The following is a 22722-nucleotide window of genomic DNA, read 5'->3' on the forward strand; positions in this document are numbered from 1 at the left end:
ATGAGTAAATACAAGCACTATTCCTCAATGTTTTTGTTAACTTAGCATACGTAACATTTTTGTAGAGCATCAAGGAAAAATCAGTTCTCTCTGAGTTTAATTTCGGTGTTGGTAGAGCTAAACATTTCAGTGTTAACCTCTTCATTCTTCGTAAATGCTATGAGACAGAGAATAAAATGGTTAAGTGTAACATGCTTCCTTTTTTTTTTCCAGCTTGTATTTAATAGAAATGACTTTTGGTGGTTTCCATCCTAGTTTATAAATGACTAAAAGTAAATGTAACTGGATTCTATTTAATATTGAGTCAGGAAATTAACTGGATTAAAATAGAGGTAAAAATTGGCTTTTTCATAAGGTAAAAATTGGTCTTTTCCTCTTTCATTAATAAAGAATTTAAAAATAATTTCTTCTTGGGAGTAAAACATCTTAGAAATAAATCCAAGGAAATCATGGCTTTATGTTTTCAACTAGCTCTATTCTAAACAAAGCATATAAATAAAAAGCAAAAAAAATCAAATTAACCATACTTTCTAGGCAAAATGTTTCTACATAAATATTAGGCATTAGATTAGGCTCCCATTGAAAATAATGACAGATTATATTTAAATAAAATATGTATTAAAATTATTCCATCTTTTAAATATGAATTACAGAACTTATAAATTCAAAATCTTAATAGGATATAAGTAAAATGAAGAAAATTAAATTAAAAATATATAATACTATTTTATATACTGAAATTTGCAACTAATCTGTTTTACACAAATTTAAGTAAGTTAATCTGAAAGCTGCTACTTTATTTACCTATGAAAGCCTTAAAATAGTTACAATACTATTCACATTTTAAACATTGGTTTCTCTGCGTTTTAAATGTGAACTTCATGTAATTGAAGTCCAGTAGATGATAATTGGATTCTGTCAGACTGCTTATGATTTTTGTCTGGTAAGTAGAATTTATAAGTAAAGATAGCCAACCCAATACACCAGATTGAACAGGGCAAAAGCTGTTGGAAAAAATATTCTAGAATAGGAATCAATTTTGGCAATGCGTATGTGTATCCTTCCTTCCCTCCAGGATCCTGTTCTGCAGTCTTCAAAGCAACAGAAGAAGCTGGCACAATCTTTGCCCTCCAAACACTGATATCCATAATCATCTTCTCCTTGTGGCAGAGAAATGCTATTCATTGGAATCAGAGTGGATCCAGGATGGAGTCCAGTGGACATCTGAGGAAAAGGATAAATGAGTTTTGAGGAAAAGACAAGCATAAAGAAAAATCAATTCGTTCCCTCAAGGCAAACTCTAATAGATTGATATGCAATAAAAATACTCTTATTTTCCAAAAATCAAACAAGTATTCAATCCTAACATGTTTTAAGATCATAATTTATTTTATAACACATAATATTATTTTACATTCCAAAGATTATGCAGAAAAAGAAACACTTTCAAAATGAAATGTATTTTATACCTTTAGAAAGTTGATCTACTAAAACATTGTTAGCCATGAATCCAATTCTAAAATGAGAATAAACTGTATATTTCTATGATATTTACAGTAAAATATTCACAATGCTACAAATATCTGTTTATTTGCTATGGTAATATTATGTACTTTATTTTAGTAATAATGAGAACAAACAGCAAAGATGACATTTTGATAAAGCAGAAAACTTTGAGAAACTGTGAATGAATAAGAAAGATATTGGGTTTGTAGTAGTGGATAAGTGCAAGGCATCATATTTGGGAGAGAGAATGTACAGGAGTTAAAACGTCATGTTTGGGAACAACCGGTGTTCAAAATTCTGCTCATTCTACCAATGTAGCCCTCCTCAGAGCTGGAATTACATTGGCATCTAGTTTTTGTGATGGTTGTGAGGAGTAAATTTCATAACTTATGCGAAATGACCAGTGTCCCAACTTGCCCAGTAATAACAGCTACTATTATTATCAGGATTATTTGGGGCACATATCAAATTAACGTTTTATGATTCTAGGTTCTGAATAATACTTAAATAATAAACAGAATTTTTGAAAACATAAAAAAATCAAGCAAGGTCAGGAGACTATGGACTATTAACACAATCACTTTGGAGTCAGACAGGCTTGGGCTGAAATTCTAGCTCTGCCCGGTAGAGTTGTATAACTTTGAACAGGCAATGTCACTGCTCTTTTGCCTCTGTGTCTTCTGCTGTACAAAAATTACAATAACAACAAGTAGATCTGTTTGACGATTAAATGAGATGATGCACATAGAGCACCAGGTAAAATATTTGAAACATAGCAAGTATTCAGCTGCAAATAGGTAATACTTATTGATGTTATTGTCATTGCTACCATTGATTCTTGAAGAGGATATATCACCATTGGCTATAAAATATGTGCTAAAACGAGCAACAATAACAACAACAACAATCTGGACCTCATCAAAAATGTTACTGGAAAAAAACTCATTAATGGACACAAATAAAATAGCAAGTAAAATATGAATAAAGATGGCAGTTTTAATAACTTCATCCTTCAGAACGTCTGCGTATTTCAGGGGTTATCTTAACATGTGAATCTCACGATTTATTATAATCAGTGGTTTTATTATCTAAACATTAAATACAATGCTGAGATTATAAAAATTGTTTTAACTTGATCTTAAATTCTTTCAAATGAAAACGTTTATCAATTTTTTCATCCTAAATTTCGAAATAAATCTCAATGCCATGCAAACTAAATACTGCATGGAAAAGATTTAAAAAATTAAACATAAAAAGTGAGAATTTCTTAAAATTTGGACCTATATTCAAACCCATTTTATTTCTAAAAGGAAACATAGAATCAAAACCACTAAATATTAAACATTCGGTAGACACAAAAAGAAGAAAATAATCACATTTAGTGATATTTTAAAAAGATAAATGCATCATACAAGTCATAATATCCATATTAGAAACAAAATGTGCAGCCTGAAGATAAGGAGCAATGCCCTAAACACAAATAAATTCATGACTCACTTACCTAGATGTACCGAAAAAAGCAGAGGCAGTGTATTATTAAATGTTAATGACAGATCTTTTGAAGTTGACATTTGAGAATACTTGACTAAACTCCTAAATTTTAGTGGAGCACTAAAATTATGTACAAAAATGAGACAAATTGCTATTCATTTCCTTGTCACTTAATACTTAAATAGCATATGTTCAAATGCTAGTCAGAGAGAAAAGTGATTAAAATACAAGTTTGTTAGTTGGTAATTTCAAGGTTATATGGCATAAAACACATTCCATAGATCACTCAGCACTGCCATGAATGGAAAGATGATGTGTTTGTTGGAGATATCAATTGTGCATGAAAGGGGTGATTAAACATTAAAGTGCACACAAGTGGAGAGAAACTGCAAGTGGTTCATTTACAAAATGGACTAATCTCTGGTGGTCAAAATCATGGAGAGCTTTTTTGCAGTGACACTTTAGACCGACAAATTTCTAGTTTCCTGCTGTCCCCCCACAACACCACAAGTTCATAAACTGAAAGAAACTACAGTTCAATGAATGATGAATGTGAATAGAAATAGACTTTATATGTGCAGAGAAAAATATCCAAGGAGCTGACACAGTGTCAATAAAACAAAATATTTTTGACACACAGGTTTGTGACCTGGAAACCACTGAAAGATTAATTGGAAGAATATACACATTCCAAACCTTATTTATCTGAAGAGCAACTATACTACCCATCTTATAACTTCTCAAGTAAAGATCTACTGCCTCTCAAAGTGCAAGCATTGAAAAAATAAAAATAAATCAGTGTAACTGTGGTAAAAAGAAGCCACATAATTGAATACGATTTTCTTTTACTTCAAATGACATAGCTTTGAGAATACACAATTTTTTGGTTATTTCAAAAGGTCATTAAAAATATAGCTGAACTTAACATTTTTAGAAATTGATCCCATTCTCATTATTAAAGATACATATATGTCTGCTTATACATTAAATAGTATATTACTTGTATATAATAATACAGTTAAATATAAAAAATATATTCTAAGCATCAAGACATATTATTGTCATATAAATATTATTAATTAGTAAATAAAACATTTATGTACAAATTATTTTACATATGTATTTACATAATATTATAATTACTATTTATATCAAATACTAATATCATTAATGGTATTAAATATTATTAATATGAATAGCATACATTATAAGAGCATGTTACTGATATGATGAAATACTATTATTACTATTATTAATTTCCCATTTAAAACATTGCACATGAGAATGCCAACCTAAGCACTGGTTCTCTCCACTCCACTTTCACAAAATCCCATTTAAGTATCAGTCAGGATTTCAAAAATTACAAAATCCACATCAGCGTTAAAAACAGACATGAGGTGGATCTTGGTGACGCTGAGCTGCCAATCAGCATGCCAGAATTTGTACTGAGTTTGTGAAAGACAAAGAACAGATGGAAATAAGCTGACAGGTAAAGTAGACCAAAGGAAGTCACACTTTAGAAGAGGCTCAGGAAATGGGAACATGAGTATGGGAGCCATTCTTCCCATCAAAGCTTCAGAGACAGTCACTCTAAAGTAGGAAGAATGAGAATGATAGGATGGAAAACATGGCATTGGTTAAATGTCTGTCTCCTGAACTAGTCCCTACTGTGCATGCAGAGAAGTAGAGATGCTGACAGGTTGGCATTTGCTCCTGGTTAGAAAGCTATAAGTTCTAAAATAAGTAAATAAATAACCTTACATCTCCCCATGGAGGATTAGGACTGCTTAAGCTGGTATTGGAATGTCCTAGCAATACCCTCCTCATTATTTAGAGTGTATGTGTGTATGTTTGGAAGCAATCGGATGCCATGCTCCCCATACACACACGGATGTGAAATCTGACAGTTGCAAACTCATCATTTATGTGCCAAGTTTGCAGGGCCTGTTGAAGAGAATCGTCAAGGATTTTCAAGGTAAGCCAGAAATATAAAAGAAAAAAATGAAGATGAACAGCCAGAATTACTGATTTTAATATTTCAGGAAACATAAGGGAACATTAAACTTTCCAATTAGTTCATTCAGAAATACTTAAAGAGATAATGTGTCCGTTTAAGGAAAGAACGAGGGAGAACAATTAGAAAATAAGAGCTCTCAGAAATTCAAGAAGTTATCGTAAATTAAAAAAAAAAATCGAAAGCATTGTAAAGTAAAATCTTGAGGAAGTTGCCCACAATGTATAGAAAAAGAATACCTTAATGAAAAACATGATAAAAAGAAAATCTGGAATACATGGATTATTCACCTAGGAGATCTAAATCCATCTAATAATTGTTTTACAGAAGAAAACAGAAATTAATTGAAATAAAGAATTAAGAAAATTCTCAGAAATAAGAGATAGGAATATTAAGTAACAAGGAAATGAATGAGGTCAAAAAACAGAAAGTGTACTGATTCTTAGGAAAAATTTTACAGCATGGTGAAACAGACGATGATGAAAAATTTTAGGTAAGAAAAGAAAAAGGTTTACCGACAAAGAAATAATAATCAGATTGGCATTAGAATTAAACATAATAGTGAATTAAGAAGTAGAGATTTAAGTATATTATTTAATTTTTTAAAAATTAACCAATGCAGTAACTATTAATCATAAGATAAAATATTGAAGAAAAGAACAGGAAGGAGACAATGGGAAAGCTGTATTTTTCTATCATTTATACCAAAGAGTTATAACTACTTTGAAATTTGGTACTCCAAATGTTAGAAATATAATGGAACTAATCATCAGAGGAAAGTAAAAACAGAAATGGTGAAAATGTGATTAATTCTGAGGGTTGGGACCAAGGGTACAGGGCAGAGAATTTTATTCCTCATTTGTACATTTTACATTGTTTGATTTGTTCATGTGTTTCAATCCTGCACATATATTACTATTACAACAATTTTTTTAATGAGATTTTACTCATGATTAATCTGGTCCTTTTCAGCTGCAATAATCTGTGGTTGTTTCAGTAGGAAGAGAAATATGAAGCAGTGTTATTTGGTAAACAAGGTAGAAGGAGAGCTATAGTTGGTGACATCGCTACACCTCCAGAGGAGCATTATATGACCATTGTCGTAACTGATATTAAATGGTTACCCTATCTGTTGAAAACATCCCACATCCACTGACTCTTTACAATCATTTAAGTCACCTTCTTGCTATATTTCACTTTTTGCTGATATCAAATGATCACTCCTGAGAGCTTTGCCTAATACTATTATAGGAAGGTTGGTTTATAATTTGTAAAACTGTGTATTGATATAGCTTACTATTTTAGTACTCTGAAAGTCATATGAATGTTTATTCAAATAGGTATGCAACTGACTGAAAATAAGATCTTTTCTGTGCAGAGAAGGGGTTATGGGGTGGAGATTGTGAGCAAAAACAAAAAACAAAAAAACAAAACCTTCCACACATTATTTCCACTCTAATATGCTGGTTCTGGCTCTCAGTAATATATTACTTCTTGGACTATTGCAATAGTCTCCAAATTCATCTCCCTGCTTCTTTTGCCATTCAAGTGTATACTCTATGCTATTTCTAATTATCTTTCAGAAAACATAGATACAAATATGCCATCTTGCTTAAAAACATACATGGCTGACCAGTGCTGACAGGACAAAATCTAAATTTCTTTCCATGGTACTAAAGACTTTCTACATCTTGGCCATAAATCATTTTTCTACCCTCAACCTGGGTTATTTTCTGTCGTAAGATTCCTATTTTCTAGACCAGCACTGTTCAATAGAACTTTTTGTGATGATAGACATGTTCTATACCTGTACTGTCCAATATGGTAGCCACCAGTCACATGTAGTTATTGAGCACTTGAAATGTGACTAATGGTACTAAGGTACTGATTTTTAAATTTTGGTTAATTTTAATTAATTTAAATCAAGCAACCTAGCCATTTATGGCTAGTGGCTAGTGTATTGGACAACAAGCTTGGGACATATACCAGTCTACTGTTTATTCTCATTTGTAAGCCTCAGATCTGCTCACATGGTTCCCTCTGCCTTAAATGTTCTTCCTAATTTGTTCTCCTGAAAACAGCAACTTATTCTGCAAAGAATTATTTTGATAACGTCACACTTTCTTTGTAATTTTCTCTGTCAAATTCCCTTTAGAAGAATTAGCTTAGATGCTTTTTGAGTGCATTATTTATACTTGACACGAAAGGAGCCATCCCACTCCACTGGGGCCCACATTGACATAGGCTCTTCGCAACACTATGTGCTTGTTAAGTCAATGTTTCACAGACCATACTACGTAGTGTCTCAAGATTTCCTCAGTACAAAGGACAAGCCACATAGGTTGGACTTTGTGGTACCTGTCTCTATTTCAATAAGAATATCTCCTTTAAAAGTATTTTTGATTTATATTCATTATAGAAAATATTCTGCTTCTGAAAAAGTATTTGAAACTAGTCATTTAATTGCTAATTCCCTTATCATGTCTTTGTTTACTTTTGATTTTTATATTAGACTGTTATTTGTATTGGACTTCATTATCTTACATTTACATTTCTAATGTATTTTTCTGCAACTGGATTTAAAGATCCCTAAAAGCAGAGATTACATTTTATCGTTTTTCTCTCCAAAGTGCTTTGTCCATGGTTGGTAAAATAAATTTCCATTATTTTACATTTTAACTAAATTGAGAGATTGCAAACAAGTTCTATCCTTAAGTGGGTATATCAGGCCCCTGATGTAGTATAACATGGTTTTCTGAAATTTGTAACATTCTATGGGGTGAATAGTCAAGTTTCAACATGAACTATTCTTTAGTTGGCTGGTTTACTACAATCGCTTTTCTGTGATCTTTATCTGTTTCGTAAAGTCTTGACTCCATGCTCCAACATAGTTAATTTATTAGATTATCTTGAAAACAGATACTGGAAGAAACACTCCTGAATCTTATTCTTAATAGATAGAAATAAAAACACCATAAACTATATTGGATGGGAATATGGACCAAGTTAAAATTTCATTGACATTCACAATAAAAAATGAAAAAGAAAGAAATAACGAAACGGGAAGAAGGATACAAGGAAGAACAGAAGGAAGAAAGGCAGGGCCAGAGAGGGACAGGGAGACAGAAAGGAAAAAAGGAAGGAGAGAGAGAAAAGGCCCAATATATCAGGTGGAGAGTAAGGTGGAAAGCCTCTCTACTAATTTATGTTTTTCTTAGAGGGTTCATTAAAAATCTATTGTGCTCCAGTACCATCTCTTCCTAAAGAAAATAAATTGGAGTATTCTGGGATTCTCAGTTAAGCTGGGGGTTTTGGTTTTGCTTATTAACAGACATGTTGACCTTTCAGTGACTCTAGACAAGGTCTTTGATTCTAGCCTATTCCCATAAATGATTTAAAGAAGAAAAGGGAAAATGCTGGATTTAAAACTACTCAGAATTTTGAGCCTATAAAAGAAAGTGCAGAGATGGAAGGATGGAGAAAGACGAATAAAGAGAGAGGGAGGAAGATAAACTCACAAACAATTGAAACAGGTGTAAAAGCAAGATGCTGCAAGATTTCTGGGTTTAGGTTGTGCATTTGACTGTCTTGGCTGGAACAGAAGAAAAACGCCGATTCCACAAAGCCCTTCAAACAGGACATTTGAGACAACAGCAAGCAGAGCTGTCTGTTCTTCATAAAAGTGTGTTCTGATTTACCTGATTAGCAAGACCATATGGCTGACCACTAAACCACGTGGGGAGTCAGATTTGATTACTGATCCCAGCATTGTACTCAAAGTTTCATTTAGTATCAAAGAGCTCATAAAGCACATAACTGAACAGAAAGAAAAGGCTATAGAACTTTATATTGGATGGCTCTCAAGTAAACATTTTTCGTACCTAGGTAGTCGATTATATGTCAACGTAACTTTTGATATTTGCAATTTAGTGCTTCAAAGTTCTCATTTAATTTTTATTCCTTAACTTTTCATCTTTAGTATTTTGCTTCTGGAGTGTGATGCTAAATTTTAAATATTCACATATAGATTTTTTTTCTTAAATAGCTATTCTAGAACAGTGCCTAGAACAAGGGTGTTCTTAATAAATATTCGATGAATGAGTGATTAAATAAACATTGCAATTTTAAAGTTTGCATTCCAATGTTTCAGTTTTCTGAGCCAATGCAACACCTGGTAGTTGAGAATGCATGATCTGGAGTCAAACTGATTAGCTGCAGTCCTTGAGTAGCCACTTACTGGTTGAGTGCCCTTAGATAATATAATAATAGTACCTACATTACATATTCTTAGAATGAAATTAGAGAATCCTGGTGAGATTGTACATAGCCTGGATTTTAATGTTAATTATTTTTATTCCAAACATTTTCATTCACAACTTCCAAAAGGAAAATTTTCAAGGCAGTAATTGAACACAGCTATGGATAAGTAAATGATGAAATGGAAAATTCAGAGAAGATGCTTGGCTTTGATCAAAGGATAATAGTAGAAAACCTGTGTTTTTCTTTCCCTAAAAATTTAGCAAATGAATATTAAAGTTGACATCACTGCCTTCTGACTGTTTGTCCATTCAGGGGCTATAATACATCCTATGTTGATAAGCTAAAATAATCTCAAGTTGAGAGAGTCACAAACTAATTGTACAATGTAAGTTCTCAAATGTGTGCTGCCAGCAATGTGCTCTGCTTTCTTGGGATATTGTGGGAATCTGAAAGCAAATACACAAGGGTTTGGTCCTTGGAGTATAACACGGAAAGTAAAATATAATTTAAAAGTATGGCCAAGTTTTACAAAGAAACTAATGAAAAATGGGGGAAGGGAGGAAAAAGAATCCTAAAACTTACAAAGTTAGGAGATAACATGGAAAATTCTATGCCTCATTATATATACACTATGGTAGGCTTACAAGCTTGCCACTCACATGTAGCTATTTTATACAGTTCTCATTTATTTGGGTATTTTGGAACGAACTGTTTTGAAAACATTTACTGAAATCAGCAATAAAGTGCCTTTTTTGTTGATAGTGCAGAAACAGGTATCTACTTTTCTGAGTCTTATGAGAACAGGAAATATAAAGCGTGATCTTTGACACCAAAGAATACCTGGGTTTGGGTCCTGGATCCTTCGCTTCTTAAGGTTGTCCTTGTGAAAATTACTGAATTTGTACTCATATGAGCATAAATTAAATCACACATGTAAAGTACTTAGAGGAGTGCCTGGCATACTTAGTAAGTGTTAGATATTACTTTAAGATTGTTGTAATTGCCATTATAACAAGAAACTCTAGCCAATCATTCAACACTTAAGCATCTTAGAAGCAATAGAAACAATTCTAATACATCAATTTGATGTGATATAAGTTAAGGCAGATATATGATTGGGAAAGGGGAGAAAGAAAGTACGAATATACAGAAATCAAAAGGAATTTTATAGCTATGACTTGCAAACACAGCTCAACACTAACATTAAAGAGGGACCATTATCTCTAAAAAGTATTTTGTGGGCCACCTGTTGTTAGAAGTCCAAATCCTAACACAAAAATAGGATCAAAGAGAGATCTTAAATAATTTTTTTAGGTCCAAAGAATCTACCACTTGGGGAAAATTCACAGCATAAGAAACCACTCTTTACAAGGGAGATCCAAGAGTCTTTCCTAAGGAGAAATATAAATATCCTTTTCTTGGTGGGCAATGTTAGGTACTCCAGATTCATCTTAATTTTATTTATCTTTTGTCAACATAACTCAAGCATCCATGCTAGTTTAAACAAATATAACAAGAGTATTTAAAATAGTATCTCTAAGAGTAAGTTGCTGTTTATAAAAATAGAGATTTTTAACATACCGAGGCCTTATTTTTTAGCTTTCTGTTTCCAGTAGTCTTTCCTTTTTTGTTGCTGGTGAAATAATGCAAGGTGCCATATTCCATCAAAGCTGCAAAAACAAAAATGAAGCAAACAGAAACAAAGAGATCCATCGCAGTCACATAAGAAACCTTAGGTAGGGACTTCCTGGCAATTGTGCTCAGAGTTGTCATAGTCAGAACTGTAGTGATACCTGTGGAGGGAGGGGAAAAAAACAGAAGTTGAAAAATAATTTAACAGACCATTTTTATTCTTCCATCTGATTTGGCAATATTGCGAGAGGAAATTAACAATGGAAACAAAAGGATAGGATTATTCATAATTTACCAAAAAAAAAATACCAGGAACCATAGGTAATTATCTTCAATGTGTTCTTTGTGTTTGTGTGAGTTTTAATTATCTAAGTTCTGTAGTTGACTCCCTGTACCCATCCTTCCTTCCTCCACAGTAATAGATCATCCAATTTTTATCTGGCATGTGGCTGTCTGGAAGAACAACTTTCTTTGGTACCTTCTCTCAGCTATACGTGGCCACGGGCTGAGATCTCGCCAAGGAGAATTAAGTCAAGGACATAAGCAATATCCAAAAGATGGCATTAAAAATAGGGGAAAGGAGTCAGAAGGGACAAACTTCCAGTCATAAAATAAATGTCATGAATGTAATGTACAGCATGGTTATCACAGTTAATAATACTGTATTGCATATTTGAAAGTTGCTGAGAAAGTAGATCTTAAAAGTGCTCATCACACACACAAAAAAATTATAACTATGTGTGGTGATGGATGTTAACTAGATTTATTGTGGTGATCATTCCGCAATATATACAAATATTGAATCATTATGTGGTACACCTGAGACTAATATAAGGTTGTATGTCAATTATACCTCAATTAAAACTAGACATGGCATTAAAGAGACAGGAAATGACCTTATTTCCCTCGTCCTCATGGCTTTCCACTGGAATGCAATGGCCAGAGCACCGGCAGCCACCTTAGAACGTTAGATGACCATGAGAATTAAAATCACCCACAGCATGAGAGCTAGAAGGAACCCGAGTCCCTCATACTGTAGTCACCCTCTGACTACCTACTTCTGGACTTTTAAAATAAAAAACAAATACTTCTCTACCTAATTTAAGCTACAGTGCTTTGAGATTTTCTGCCACACACGGTTAAAATTAACCCAAACTAGTACAGTGTTTTCTTATATGATAACTTGAATCAAACCTATTTTTCAATCTCAAAGTTTAAGTAAGGAATACAGGCAAAGTTATATCAAGAGAATATTTTAAAAGCATAGAGTAAATCTTCATATTTTGAAGAATTCAGCATATAAAAGTAGGATATCCCCCTGGCCCCCAGCCCTGTGCGTGTATCTTTGGGGGTGCCTGTTTCTCTTTACCCACGGCCTTCTTGTGGTTCTTGACATTGCCGATTTTAGGCCCCGTCACTCACAGCTGCACATGCTGTACCTCTTCTTCTCTAAACTGCCGTAATTCTCATTCTTTGTCCTATGAAACATGGCCCTATGAATGGAACTGTTTACTCTCCAAACAGTACTAAATATAATGCCAACTGTCTATTAATTTGGTCAATTATTTGTAGAGTGGCAACATCTGAGATGAAAGTAAAAATAGAAAGGGTCTTTTTGGGATGATGAAGGCAATAGCCACCTCTTTTCCTCACGTCTCCATTGAAACATACCCTAATAATTCCTCTCACATGTTCATCTTTTTATTTTCATCATCGCTTGGGATTGAAAAAAAACTTAAAGATGAAACAGGTATGATCTGTTGGGAGTCATGGAGGCAAATTTAGTTTCAAATTTTGACGTTCCGATCTATTAGCTCTGTGACATTGGGGAAGTATCTTAACTCCTCTGTGTCTCTCATCTAAAAAACTGGCACAGTAATATCTTATTTGGTACTTATAATAAATTTATACAAAAGGTATTTATTTTACTTATTTGTTCTTAAAAGTGGATACTCAGAATACTGATTTTAAGTCTTTCTTCCTTTCCAATACTAACATTTTAAATCTATAACAATTTCCCCTTTATGTAATACTTTAGCTACATCTCACAAATACTTATATTTTAAATTTTTATTAAAATTCAGTTTGAAATATTTTCTAATTTCCATTTTGATTCTTATTTGACCCAAGGGTTACCTAAAAGATCATTTTTTTAATTCACAAGTAAATTATTATCTATATTACTTTTATTAATTTTTTTATACAATTTCTCCATTTTTTTATTTATTTATTTTTTTGTGAGGAAGATCAGCCCTGAGCTAACATCCATGCTAATCCTCCTGTTTTTGCTGAGGAAGACCGGCCCTGAGCTAACATCTGTTGCCAATCCTTCCTCCTTTTTTTTTCCCCCCAAAGCCCCAGTAGATAGTTGTATGTCATAGTTGCACATCCTTCTAGTTGCTGTACGTGGGATGCGGCCTCAGCATGGCTGGAGAAGCAGTATGTTGGTGCACGCCCGGGATCCGAACCCCGGGCTGCCAGTAGCGGAGCGCGTGCACTTAACCGCTAAGCCACGGGGCTGGCCCTATTCATTTTTAATTTACTTCCATTTTGGTTAGAAAATACTCTGCAAAATTTTAGTCTTTTGAATTTTATTGAGATCTTGGTTAATCTTCTGTATGCACTTGAAAATATCGTGTATTCTGTAGTTAGGTGTAGTGTTCTATAAATATCAATCAGGTCAAGTAGCTGATAATTTCATTCAGATTTTCTACATCTTAATTGATTTTTTTATGTATTCATTTTTTCATCAATGACTGAGAAAGAGTATTAAACTGTTCAATGATGATTGCAGATTTGTTTGTTTCTCCCATTATTCTTGACAGTATTTGCTTCACTTATTTTTAAACCAGAACTATATTTAAAAGGCTTTGCATTTATGGTAAGTGCTAAATAATTTCGGTGAACACTAGTCTTTCCTCCTCCTCTCCTTGTACGCTGTTTTTTTGGTAACTTAATAAATCACAACATTCCCATAGACAAAGATAGATTTCCAAAGGTATTCCTGGCTTCCATAATTATGTCCCATCTCAACTAAAAAAAAATCTTAAAGCCAATGTGTGTTTTGATTTCATTATCAATTATTGTATTAAATTTCACTTTACTAAAATGTGATTATAAGAAAATATTTGGGATTTTAAGAGGATTCACTGATATTTCTTCCATGGCTTCCCCTGTTCAAAATCCTGCAATAGTCTCCCATCACATTTGGAATAAAATCCAAAGTCCTTAAAATGACCTACTAAAGCTGACATGATCTAACTACCGGTCATTTCTCCAATCTCATTTTCTACCAGTACTTAGTCAACTCTAGCCACAGTTGTCTTCTTTCTGAATCTCAAGCATGGCATGGCAAGGAAGAATCCTCCTCAGAACCTTGTGGTCCCAGCCTGGACTATCTACCAGATAGCCACCAGACTAGCTCCCACACTTATTAGGTCTCTGCCATCTCCTCAGAGAGATCCAACCTGACTCCACAAGATAATACAGCAAACATCATATCTACCCACATCCCTTGCTATTCTCTAAGCATCTATTTTGCTTTCTCTTCACAGCCTTTATTACTCACTGACATTTTACTATATGCTTTTTAGATTTGTACATTACCTGTATACCCCACTAACATAAATTTTTTATGTTCTAACATGAACATGAGGATTTTATCATTTTTGTCCACTGTTAACACTGCAGAACCTAGAACACTGCCTGTTTCATATAAAGCATTTGATAAATGTTTCTTAAAATGCAATGTTGAATAAAAGAACTCAGGAAATTGTCCTTCAACGATATATGTATGTGTGTATGTACGTATGTATATATGTATATTTTTTTAAAAAAACCCTTGATCCTCCAACTACATAGAACCCATAATTATGAGATATTCTTCAAGTTAGATCTGACTATAGCTTATCATTACAGTTGATATGCTAATATTAAAAAATATTAATTCATGCAAAAACACAGTTCCACAACTGGCTATTCTCTTTGATGACACTATGGCATATGGTTTTTGGCTTCATGCAAACCTAATGGTAGAAATAATCCATTCAAATTCTCTTTGGGAAAAAATATGAGAATGATGTTTAAAAAAATATTTAAGTCATACTCATAGTAGCATACAAAAAAATCTAAAATGATTTATGTACCTTTGAACATAAAATAATTTGAAATAATTGTAGGAAACAAAACTCAGATATGAGTGCATTTTGTCCCCCAGCTATGTCTACATCTCTGTTTAGACTCCCAAGGGAACTATATTTCCAAGTATAGAGCTAGGTGCGTCAGGCTTTATCTTGCTACTTTTACATGATTTGCATTTTACTATATTTATTAAACGGAGTTATTCACCAGCTATCATAGAAACCACATGAAAACCTCTTTACTGTTGAAAATAGATTTTTCCCCAACTTTCTTTATGTTTTTTAAGACACAGTTATCAGTAGTGTGATTCATGTCTTGCTCTGATCTTGGGAATGAATCAATTGATCAATAAGTTATCTTCGTATATCAATACATGGATGTAAGTTATCATTTTCTTTTAAACAAATGTAGAGTAATTAGACACATTTTCTTTTATGATTTTGATTATTGCAATGGATTGCTAAAGAAAGAAAACGAAAGTCTATTTTACCAAGTATGAATTGCAAATTACCCTTTTAATCAGTGTTATTGTATAGGCAACTCTCAAAATATTCACAGACTAACTACACATTTTATAGATTGCAGAAGCCCAGAAGCTTCTTGTTCCTTTCAGCGACCTGCCCTTTAGAACAGTTGACTGTTCATCAGCTCCATTGTAAAAGCAGGGGATTTCAAAGTCTTCTAAACACACACCAGTCAATAAATGCTGGCTATGAGTGATTCAGCTAAAAAATGAAATAAACTCTTGATGAAAAGTAATTGAAAATATTGACAGAATTAAGATTCAGGGACTATGTGTGATTTTCATGTATTAATTCTTGCTGTGTATTTATGCTTCCCTTGACCTCTAGTAGCAGGAGAAGTAAAAAATTTTCTGAAATTTCAAGTTCTTTACAACTCTATTTCCTACTTGTTTTTCATATATTCATTTCAACATCATATTGCACTAAAGTATCTGTCAGTTTTTGCCTGACTGTAGTTAGAGGAATATTTCTACTATATTAAACTATAAACTTTACCATATTAAAATGTTTTTAAAAGCTCTATGATTCTAGAGCATAGTATCACATGTCATACCCAGTGATGTTCTTGCAGGCACTGCATCTTTATTGATCCAAAAAGACACCCAAGAAAGAACGACGGTCAGAATGCATGGAATGTAGGTCTGAATAGTGAAATATCCCATTCGTCTGCTCAGGTCAAAAAAAATTGTCATGATAACATAATCCCCTGGAAGAAAAAAAAAATGTGTTTTGTTTTGGCTCTTAAATAGATAAAAGTATAGATTCCAATCTGTAGGTTTAAATACAAGTGCCATTCGATGCTAGCATTCATCACTGACTTGTGTTTCCTTCTTACCGGAAATTGTGTGAGAGATTTCAGTTGAGTTCCGTAACCCTACAAATGCAAACTGATATAATCTCCAGTATTTGGGATCAGCCACTTCTACAGAAGGCTTTTTCCACTTATACTCAATTTCATTTTTAGGGTATCCATCTAGATAAAAAATTAAAATAAAAAATATATACATTAACAAAATCCAAATCTGTTCCTCTTGCAATACCAACATTATCCAAAGACAAATTTTTGAAACTTACCCTCATTTTTGTATTATAAGATATGTCAAATATGAAAAATACCACATAAAATTTATGTGTATAGTCTGAAGAATAATCATACAATGATCAAATAACAATAATTCACGTAACTCCACTTAAATCAAGAAATAAAAACTTGGTAGCATCCAGAAAAACCCATATGTCCACTCCAATATAATATTTTCCCTCCCAACCAGAGGTAACAACTAACCTGATTTCTGTGGTAATGCTTTCCTTGTTTTTTTGTTATAGATTTTCTGATATGCTTTTCTAAAAAAAATAGCTTAGTGTAGGTTCTTTTTGAAATCTATTTGATTGTTGCTACACTGGATCCATTATTTTATATTTTCTTTTAATATCATATTTATAATAGGCATCCATGCTGTTGTATGTAGCTGTAGTAAATCTGTTCCATTGTAAAGATGTATTAAAATTTATTTATCCATTTTACTATTATAGACACTTGTAATGTTTCCTGCTGGCTATTAATAACACTGCTGCTAGTAACATCATTATTGTAAAAGACATATATGCAAAGGTTTCTCTGGGATATATACCTAAATATGGAATAGCTGGGTCATGGGTTACATATAACTTCCATTTTATGAGGCAGTGCCAATCTTTTTTCCAAAAAGAGTACACCAATCTCATCTCTTACCAGCCAGAGTATGAAAATACATGTGGATCCATATTCTCCTTAGACTTGATGTGGACAATCTTCTTTACTTTTACTGTTCTGTAGAGTGTATTTTATTTCACATTTTCCCAATTATAAATTAAACCTAGCAATTTTTTTATGTTTATTAGATTCTTGGGTTTCTTCTTCAGAAAATTGGTTGTTCAATTGTTATTATTTTATTGGGTTCTCTTTCTTTTTGCCTGAATTCTTTACATATTCTGGATAATAGCCTTTATTGGTTATTTGTATTGAAAATACCCTTGCATTCTCTGTAGCTGTCTAGAGTGGAGATGCATTCTTCCAAAAAGGATATGTTTTTTGTTTCTGCCACTTGACAGGGAAATCCACAAGTGCCCTTCGGACCAATCAAACGAAGGAAATTTGGGCTGCAAATTCATGTAGGGATAGGGTTGTGATTACATCCTCTCAAGGAGTTATTTCACCCTGGTATGCTGATTGCACAGGTAACTTTGCTTTTAGACCTTAACGGCTATGTGTGCATGTGTGTGTGTATGGAGGGCACTTCTTCATGTTACCTTAAGTGTCCAGCCTTTTGTAATCCAGCTGTATGTAGAGATTATGTTCTATTAAATTTCTGATCCACAAGGCTGCTGAATTTAAAGCTGAAATTTACCTTGTTTGGCAAATGTCCTCAGGTCAAATTGATTACAAACCTTCTTATCTTTCTGGCTTCAACTTTTTATGTGGATTTTTGTGGCTGAAAATTCCTTCCTAGTGATCACTTATATGCTTTTGAGAAGACTTTAATAATATTATCAGCCATACAATGAAATAGCTGTCACCTGTTTGAGGATCTGTTTTCTCTTTCCTTTCTCCATCTTCTCTCTTTTGTTCTCTAGAGGTTTAGCCATCTTGTTTTTTCATATTTCCCATCCTTTTTTTTATTGTAATTATAGAGGTAATAGAGTATGGTCATAGCATATAGGAGTATGGGCACAAATAAAAACAGTGAGCTAGTCACTCAACCACTCTAAATCTCATGCTATTGACTTTTAAAATGGGAGCCACAATGAAACCTTCCAAAGATATTCGTTGTGAAATATTAGATATAGAAAGCTTAATTCTCTACTGGACACATATGGAGTGCCTGAAAAAAGTTAGCTATGAATAATATGTTTATTTCAATGACACCCAGTTGTACTTACCAGGATAGATTGTTAATTCCCCATAATGACAAGCAAAGCTAAAGAGATATCACACTAAAAACTTTGGCATGGTATCTAGAGGAGAGTATAATAATTGCTACATCTTCAAATGTTTGCATATCAACTATTTTTTGAGTGTTCCTATGAATCAAGTCTTTGTTGTGATTTGGCTGTTCTATTTATTGAGAAGTTAATGTTAGAAAATCAAAGCAGTGAGATATAAGATTATGAATTAAAAAGGACATTTTAATGAGACAATAATCATTAAGAAAATTCAAGAAAATTGTTAACAAAGAGCAACAAGAGGTATTTGGGCATTTTGTAAGTGAAGAAGCAGGATAATACTTATAATCTACTGTGAATAGATTTTAAAATGTGATAAAGACTTGTGTTCAAGACTTAGAATGTGATAAAGACATGTTTTCAAGACTTGTGCAATGATATGTTCTCTAGAAAAATATATATTTCTTTTTGCTGTGGAAGATTAGCCCTGGGTTAACGTCCATGCCCATCTTCCTCTACTTTATATGTGAGATGCCTGACACAGCATGGCTTGATAAGAGGTGCCTAGGTCCACGCCAGGGATCTGAACCTGTGAACGCCGGGCCGCCGAAGCGGAGTGCAGAAACTTAACCACTATGCCACTGGCCTGGACCCTAGAAAAATATTTTTGTAAAAGTATATGTGATGATAAATATGTTAGCAAACATAAAATAAAATTGATATTGATATAGAAAGATTATAACTATTTCCTCTGAACAAAATTCTAGGTTTTTGTATCTAACTTATTTAGCTCTAATAATATCTCTGTGTTTCATTTATTCTTTTGAATAAAATAAACTTATTTCTACCTTGCCTTTTCCAACTTATTAAAGTCTTCTCCAATATTTGCTATTCATGTTGTACATACTCTCTACCAAACCAATCTATGAAATATATTTTAAAATCCAATGTAATAAAGTTAAGTCTTGCCTCGAGGAAGATGAATAAAATTTGAGTAAACTCATTATTCATGGCAGTATAAAAACACTTGAACATAAACCTATTTTCAGTAGTACTTTATTTAATCAAAATAGGAAAAGGGCACTTGAATAAAGCTAAGATTGGTGATGAATGATATAACAAAATATATACATCCACTATGTATTTATTGTTAATTATTAATTTAAAAGCAAAAAACAAATATGTCATTTGTAATTATTTTATCTAAGAGAATTGAACATAACCTACACTTCTGAAAATTGTATAAATTATCCTTTATCTCATTTCATGTTGTATTTTAAAATAAACAGGGTCAGAGACTAAAATTCTATGAAATTATCAAGTATTTTATCACTTACAGCTTGAAAATTCCAGTGGACAGGAGTGTTCATCCATAGGAAAGTTATGAAGCTGAAGGTAACATTCTGCATTAATTGTCAATCTATTTAGATGGAAAAATAAATATTAAATAATGAGAAATAATTTCAAGCATTGAAAATCTTTTGTCTAACTTTTGTTGGTGAGGAAGATTGGCCCTGAGCTAACATCTGTTGCCAATCTCCCTCCACTTTATATGTGGGCTGCAGCCACAGCGTGGCTTGACGTGTGGTGTGTAGGTCCGCACCCAGGATCCAAACCCGCAAACCTTGGACTGCCGAAGTAGAGCGCACAAACATAATCACTTCACCACTGGGCTGGTCCCTCTTCTGTCTAATTTTTAAACATGACTTTGGCCTACAATAATGGACTGTGATGTACTAGAAAATAATAATTCTAAAGTCTCATAGTCTTAAGTGGTAATATTATAACGTCCATAAATATGAAAATTTTAACATTTTTCTCTCCAGCCAACGAAGGTGCCTCTGTACACATTTCAGTATGATCTCCGTGTTTACAGTTAAAAATTCATACTTCAATCTCAACAAACACACACATGTGCACACACACAGATTAACAGTGTACATGATTAAGTATGGTGACTTCTTTCTCTTTATCATAAATGTCTTTCCATTAAGGGTGAGTATTAATAAGCAGATATGTTCAAGACAATGAATGAAATAAACTTGAATCTTATACATCAAGCTTCACTTAATCCTTTCTTAGGAATATTTTACTACATCATTGAAAATCAGAGTGTTTTAAAATGTTATGGCAGGATGAGCTCATAGAGAAAATTTCAGTCAATTATTTGCATTATAGGTTAAAAAAAAAACATAACATTCATTCCACAACCTCTTCTCCTTCAAAAGGAGGAAATCAAGGGATTTTCCTCTTTGCTTTTAGTCCTTTTCACATACTGGTAATTTTGAGCTTAAAGAAATATTTTCAAAATATTCCAGCATTTTAGATTTTAGTGTAAGAAAGGAGCTCTGTATTTCTTACTTTCCAACTTTCAAAAAGGGAAATTTATGAGTAGAACAAATATTAGTATGGAAAATAAATTAGAGCAACTACATTTTTTAAAAAACAGTATTACCTTAGAGTATATAGAACTCGTCCATCATTCCAAATTCGAAGCAGACGATTAGGAGTTGTTATCCAATGAGCATCAGATTTTCTCGAGTTTCTGAAGAAAGTGTCAGGAATCCAAATTTTTCCAACCATATTGCTGTTAAGCATAAGCACTTTCATGGTACTATTGAATTTTAAACGACTATCAAACCAGGTTTGGGCAAAAATTATATCTATTGTGTATTCCTAAAAGATAAAAAGAAAAGCAATGACTTATAGTTGCCACTATAAAGCCACTAGTGACTTATAAAGCCACTATTTTAGATGTTTTCTTCAGACATTTGAATTTTTATATTATAGAGTTTCTGCAAGTAAATAGCTCTTAAACTCAGTCTTTTTGGAGAAAAAAATGTATGCCATTATCTTAATTTTTCTTTTTAATTGTTTACATGAGTCAATGTAAAATAAAATCCAAGATTTCTAGTAATTACTGATGCCCAGTGTGCCTTCATATTTTTTTGTAAATTTTATTCAAGATTTTATAATATGTAGAGTACAGTCATTAAAAGCAAATTGTCTTAATGTTAACAATTATATTAACTTTTGTGATATTTACATGGTGCTTAAGTCACAAAAAGAAATCACAAATAAGTACAAAATCAAGATGCAATTATTCACCAAGTTATCTAAAAGCCCTTACATTGTCCTCTGTCCAAAAAATAAATTATTTAAGTTATTTAGATTCAAATGTTTTAAAGCAATCACACATGCAAGAAACCCTATTGAGCACTTAAAACATGCCAAGTACTATGTTGAGTTTTGTGTATATCTTCATTAAATCCTTACTACAACCCTGTGAAATGGATGCTACTATAATCTTCATTTTTTTTTATTTTTTTATTTTTTTGAGGAAGATCAGCCCTGACCTAACATCCATGCTAATCCTCCTCTTTTTGCTGAGGAAGACCGGCTCTGAGCTAACATCTATTGCCAATCCTCCTCCTTTTTTTTTTTTCCCCAAAGCACCAGTAGATAGTCATATGTCATAGTTGCTGTATGTGGGACGCGGCCCCAGCATGGCCAGAGAAGTGGTGTGTCGGTGCGCGCCTGGGATCTGAACCCGGACGGCCAGTAGCGGAGCGCGCGCACTTAACCGCTAAGCCACGGGGCCGGCCCTATAATCTTTATTTTTAAGTAACATTTATTGTGTAATAGAGAAGTAAAATAATTCTCCCCACATCACAAAGCTAATAAGAAGATGAAACAGCCACTGCAGGCTGAATCCCAAATCCACATCCATAACAACCACATATAATGGTGGTCATAAAGGGGCCTGATGGGTGCCAGATTAGAGCAAAGGCTCTCCCCACAATCGGCAAGTGACTGTAAATAGGAAATTACATGGTTATGAGAGAACTCCCAGGAGTAGGTGATTAGGTATTACCTACCTTTGTATCCTCACAAAATCCCTGCCATATTATAAGCATTAACATTTAGTTAATAAAAGTAATGAATAAGAATGCAGTAATCATCAGTGCTATTAAGTGAAGTGATTATATGTGTATGTGTGTATAACTTGGATATTAAAAGACTAAATTGAAAACTATGAGGTATTATCTGAGTTATTTGTGGCGGGAGAGACTAGTTGCTTACTCTTGATGTAATCCCAGCAATGGGCCAATTTACCTGGGGGTAAATATTTAATATAAGAAATGGAAGTGTAATTGGGAGTTTGACTAATGAAGGAAGATTTGAAAAGAAAAATGGTAGGGAGAATAATAAGTAAACAGATTGGAGTCAACA

General features: G+C 33.1%; 1 protein-coding gene across 1 annotated transcript in view; it reads right to left on the reverse strand.

Moving 5' to 3' along the window:
* Positions 1–758: 758 nt before the first annotated feature.
* The window catches only part of GABRG1 (gamma-aminobutyric acid type A receptor subunit gamma1), a 71521-nt gene continuing 49557 nt past the window's right edge, over positions 759–22722 (reverse strand). The window contains exons 4-9 of the mRNA XM_004419027.3: positions 20945–21165; positions 19827–19909; positions 16403–16540; positions 16121–16273; positions 10853–11064; positions 759–1224 (exon numbers count right to left, since the gene is read on the reverse strand). Of these exons, the coding sequence (XP_004419084.1) occupies positions 955–1224; positions 10853–11064; positions 16121–16273; positions 16403–16540; positions 19827–19909; positions 20945–21165 (1077 nt within the window). The 3' untranslated portion in view covers positions 759–954. The remainder of the gene's footprint in view (positions 1225–10852; positions 11065–16120; positions 16274–16402; positions 16541–19826; positions 19910–20944; positions 21166–22722) is intronic.

The sequence above is a fragment of the Ceratotherium simum genome, chromosome 8 (assembly GCF_057802395.1).
Source record: "Ceratotherium simum simum isolate JZ-2026a chromosome 8, ASM5780239v1, whole genome shotgun sequence".
Lineage (NCBI taxonomy): Eukaryota > Metazoa > Chordata > Mammalia > Perissodactyla > Rhinocerotidae > Ceratotherium > Ceratotherium simum.